The sequence below is a fragment of the Chaetodon auriga genome, chromosome 14 (assembly GCF_051107435.1).
Source record: "Chaetodon auriga isolate fChaAug3 chromosome 14, fChaAug3.hap1, whole genome shotgun sequence".
Taxonomy (NCBI): Eukaryota; Metazoa; Chordata; class Actinopteri; order Chaetodontiformes; family Chaetodontidae; genus Chaetodon; species Chaetodon auriga.
In genome coordinates this window covers 4,490,061-4,495,008 of record NC_135087.1, presented here as the reverse complement: position 1 = coordinate 4,495,008, position 4,948 = coordinate 4,490,061, and the positions used below count along the sequence as shown (strand labels likewise).

At 43.6% G+C, this 4,948-nt stretch overlaps 1 protein-coding gene across 1 annotated transcript; it reads left to right on the top strand.

Moving 5' to 3' along the window:
* The first annotated feature begins 605 nt into the window (after nt 1–605).
* On the top strand, nt 606–4,948 carry slc2a1c (solute carrier family 2 member 1c). Its single transcript, XM_076749118.1, has 10 exons — nt 606–620; nt 930–1,028; nt 1,705–1,865; nt 1,963–2,203; nt 2,439–2,601; nt 2,969–3,153; nt 3,396–3,497; nt 3,837–3,938; nt 4,044–4,247; nt 4,769–4,948. Exons 1-10 carry the CDS (start codon nt 606–608, stop codon nt 4,946–4,948), a joined length of 1,452 nt encoding a protein of 483 aa, XP_076605233.1.

Below are 4,948 nucleotides of genomic sequence, written 5' to 3'. Positions count from 1 at the left end.
TGATACAGAAGCTGACGTCGGTGGAGATAACGGATATGAAGTCTTTTCTGCACGCTGCATCGTCTGTAAACAGCCGGTAAAGGTGTCACTTCGTACTGTTACTTTATTCTCCTCACTTTTTTGTGGTTTATATATCCCACAAGACGAGCCATCTGCTTTTCTGCACAGCACAGGTAAGTTAGCTGAAACTAAACTGAAAATAAACAAAAACGTTATGTTGCAAGTATATAATTTCACTGATTTATTGGATTCTGTACATGCCACATTTCTTGACATCTCTCTCTGCCTGGATTTAAGAAAATGAATGTGCAAGTCATGATTTAATGCTGCTGGGAGATCATAAAATTATATATTTTATAAAGTGAAAACGAACACCACAGGGGAAAAAAAGCATATTTGTCTGTGTGGAAAAAATATTAATTTTATTATTTAATATAATGTCTCTCCTTGCTATATGTACAATGTCACATAAATTACAAAATGCTATGCTAGTGGTAAGTTGTAACTCAGGCATAATGTGGGGTTTCTACAGCAGAGGAAGTCAAGTCAAGAAGATAAATGCAACAACATCTTGAAGGAGTGAGTCGTTGTCTCATCCAAAGAAAATGGCGTCTCAGGAGGTTTGTTTGCTTTGGCTCTTTTTCTACAAACAAACACAGTCTGACAGAAGCAGCACTAACACTCACTTGTGGTAGTTCAAATCATAAATCTTGCCAAAGTGTGAAAATACTGTGGTTTCTGTCATCCTTGACCGTTACAAATAGTCATAGTGTTGCTTATGTTTGGAAAACCTCGAGGGGTGAGTGAGGTGAGTCACCGAGCTCCTGAGTTACATTATGAAATATTTGTTGTGCTCATAAAAAGGAGCAAAAAGTCATCCATTATCTTATATAAGTGACAAGGTAAAGAAATAAATGTCCCTGTTTCAGAGCCATCTGACTGCCACGCTCCTGACCTCCATCCTGGCAGCGGTGCTCGGCTCCCTGCAGATCGGGTACCACACCGGTAACGTCAACGCTCCAGCCAGGGTGAGCCGGCTCACGCTGGTCGATACTGATACCACCAGCTTCACGGTTCCTGATCTTCACTGTCTTCAAATTCCACTATTTTCACTTTCTCAACAAACAAATCACTTCATTTGAAATAATGTGTTTAAAAATGCGGATCTATTGTACAAGAATTTGCAGGAAGGCCACAAAGTGTCCTCGCAGAGAAACCGTCGTTCAAACAATACTGATACTCTGAATAAAGCCAATATCAACACAAAATATCATGCAGAGGGGGAGGCTGGAAAACCGTCTGACCATCAAACAAGTATCTCACAGCCTCAATAAAACACTGAATAAACTTAACAATCCCCTGAAACCCTGCGGCTCGGCTCCAGGCCTGGCTCCGCTGGCTTGGCAGGGTTTCGCTTTTTCACAGTTAGACTGCGCTAAACGCTTGCAACTGAGGCAGCTCTTCAGATTTCACCTTTAAGGAATCCACACTGTTGTTTTCGACATTCCTCACGATACTTCACCCAGAAAAGATGACTGATGCTGGCAGTAAAAGTCACTTAGATGGCGGAGTTAAATTTTGTGATCAATCTTGTTTGATTTCATCACTAACATCTGTTTCACAAGGAACGATTCAGGTTTTAATGAAGTCATTTGAAGCCATCCTTCCTGATGTGCTCGTCTCTTTGCTTTTACATCTGTTTAGATCATCGAGGAGTTTTTCAACCACACCTGGAGAGCCAGGCACAACCAGTCGATGCCAGATCACAGCCTGACTCTCCTGTGGTCGCTCTCTGTCAGCATTAAGGACTTTGGAGCCTTGCTGGGCTCGCTGGGAGTCAAATACCTGGCAGATTCTTACGGAAGGTAAAAAAGGCCAAAAAAAAAAAAAAAAAGTTATTTCTAAGTTATAAATTTCCATCATCATTGTTTTTTTTTTTCATCTCTCTCTTCTTCCCCTCAGACGTAACTCCATCCTCATAGTGAACTGCCTCTCTGTGGTGGGAGCGTGTCTGATGTCCGCCTCCAAAGCCAGCAAGTCATTCGAGGTCCTCATCCTGGGCCGGTTGGTGTTCGGCCTCTTCTGCGGCCTGGTGATGAGTCTTAATCCGCTATACATCCAGGAAGTGTCCCCCACAAACCTGAGAGGGGCCTTTGCAACCCTCAACCAGGTGTCCTTCGCCTTGGGCATCCTGGTGGGAATGGTGAGGGCTGTGCTGGAAATCCTCAGGGTTGGATAAAGAACAGTCATTTTTAGGAATTCTGTAATTTCTTATGTCCTCCATTATGCACTGAATGTACTTTTAATAACAGTATGATAGTATGACAGCATCAAGTCAGTTAGTGTCTCTCTTCTTTTTGTCTCTGTATGTATTTGATATAAGAATGACACATCATATTAGAAACAATCAAACAAGGCTCCTGTATTTGTTGCTGCAGGTGGCTGGTCTGGAGACAGTGCTGGGTACAGAGCATGACTGGGCCATGATGCTGTCCCTGTCTCTTATCCCAGCCGTCACGCAGTACCTGGTCCTGCCTTTCTGTCCTGAGAGCCCTCGCTACCTGCTCATCAACCAGGGAGAGGAGAGCAAGGCAGAAGCTGGTGGGTCCCACTGACTGCACCTTTCACATGACGTTATTTCCATTTTATCATTAAGCTGGAGATATATAAAAGATGTCCTACAGCGCTGCACAGACAGATTCCGTCTGGTCAATTTTATTTGTATAGCCCAATATTGAAAATCACAGTTGGCTTCAGGGGGCTTTACAATCTATGGAGCATAAAACAGCATCTGTCTTGAGACCCTCCAGCCTGCTGAGATATTATTAGAGATGAGCGGAAGGTTTTAGATTCATGGCTGACTTCCAGGATTCAAAGAGTAGAAATGCTTTTAATGCACTCTGTTATCTCGGCTTTGTGGATATACCACAACAGCCCGTTAAAAGAAGACGCCGTTTTAACCCCGCAGCCCTGCTGAGGCTGAGAGGCAGTGCAGACAAGGTGCTCGCTGAGCTGGAAGAGATGAAGGAAGAGGCCGCCCACACTCAGACCGGAGTCACCATCCATGAGTTCTTCAAGAAGCGCCGCTACAAGCAGCCAATCATCATCGTCCTCATCATCAACCTGGGCAGCCAGCTGTCCGGATTCAATGCGGTCAGTCTTGTATCACTGCCTCTTCGGTGATAAAACAATGATTTTCTAAGAGTGTGGCTCCCTCAGAGCGTGATGAATATTTTACAGCACTGCAATATTTGCTCAATAAATTATTCAGGCTCAGCTGGCTCCTGCTCAGATTCTGGGGCAGTGTGTCAAGACAATACCCCTGTTCCTAAAAACACAGAACGACGTCCCAGTAACCCACTAAGCTACAAGAAATCCCTGCTCTTTTCTTCCAGATCATCAATTATTCCACCCGAATGTTCCAGGCCAAGTTTGACCAGGCCAAATACCTGACTCTGGGCGTGGGGGCTGTCAATGTGACCTTCACTTTGGTGGCAGTGAGTACAAAGTCGAGTGATAACTTTTACATTTCAGCTCCTGATTTGCCTTAAATGTGGTTTTATTAATAATTAAAAATACTATTAATGGAATTATTATATTGGCTGCTCAATATAATCTACACAGTCTTATCAGTAAACGTTAAATTAATTTAAAAAATACAAGTTGTGTCATATTTCATCGACAAACTGGACCAAAATCAAAGATAACAGAGTGGTCTCCATTTCCTCATGAATGATTCAACAACTTCAGCCACAGCAGGATAATGTTGCATTCTTGTTTCAAAAAGAGATAAAAATGTGGGCAGAGTGGCAAACATGTTTGTTTTTCCTTTCAAGTTCTTCCTGATGGAAAGGGCAGGAAGGAGGAGGCTGCTCCTGACTGGTTTCATCTCCATAGCAGTGTGCAACTTACTCATGACCATAGTGGATTCTGTCCTGGTAAGATCAGGAGACATGAGATTAGATTTTAAAACAATGAGGGTTATAATGAAAGCCCCATTTCGCTGAACCCTTAAAAGACAAATTTGTCCATCCACTGTGCAGCACCTGGTCCCAGAGTTGAGGAGCCTGCAGGTCCTGCTGGTTTTCTGTCTGATTTCGGCCTACGAGCTGGGCCCTGGCCCCATCTCCTGGTTCATCGCCGCTGAGCTGTTCGACCAGCCTAGCAGACCCATTGCTATGGCCTTCACCAGCATGCTGAACTGGGGAGGGAAGTTTGTTCTGGCACTCCTCTTTCCCCCATTACTGGTGGGTTTATGCTGTTGGCCTGCAGGCTGTATGAGTGAGTTAAACTTCAGGGGAAACTTTGGAGGTAGATTCCTTGTTTGCTTTTGCAAGTTTCCTTGCACCTTGGAGACACGGCTGTTAAATTCAGGCTATAAATCTGTTCAATCTGTTTTATACAAAAGTATACTGTAAAACAGACATTGTGGAGATGTTAAATATATATAAAGTATTGCTAAATCCTTTAAAATCAGGTTGAAATAATAGTAATTAAATTAACAGTTAACCATGGAAGCGTTTGTTCGATCTAGTGCTGCAGAGATGGCAGCTAACCGTTTTGTGTGAAAATGTGTTTTAAAGCCTTTCGTGTTTTCCTTCCTTACTATCCTGTGAACGTTACTCTTCTTTATGAGAGTGTGTTGTTCACATAATTATGTTGCCAGAACTTCCTCAAAATGGTTTGATCTGAACAGACCATTGTTGGTTAAAGAGATGGAGTGCCCCAATAAAACTAATACCCCTGCATGTCTCTCCGGCCCACACAGAAAGTCTGCGGTGCCTACGTCTACCTCCTCTTCATGGCTGTGGCTCTTGTCGCCTTTGCCTTCACCTGGATTCGCCTCCCGGAGACGAAGGGTCGCACTTTTGATGACATCGCAGAGGAGTTCAGAGGGGCAGAGGGCATTCCTTTGCACAATAAGACCCGATTCCACACTTTCACCTGA

Bases quoted from the DNA above. Each gene is read 5' to 3' on its own strand.
- slc2a1c (XM_076749118.1), top strand. The intron at 2,602-2,968 runs GTGGGTCCCACT...TTAACCCCGCAG, and splicing joins GGAGAGCAAGGCAGAAGCTG to CCCTGCTGAGGCTGAGAGGC. The intron at 3,939-4,043 runs GTAAGATCAGGA...TCCACTGTGCAG, and splicing joins CCATAGTGGATTCTGTCCTG to CACCTGGTCCCAGAGTTGAG.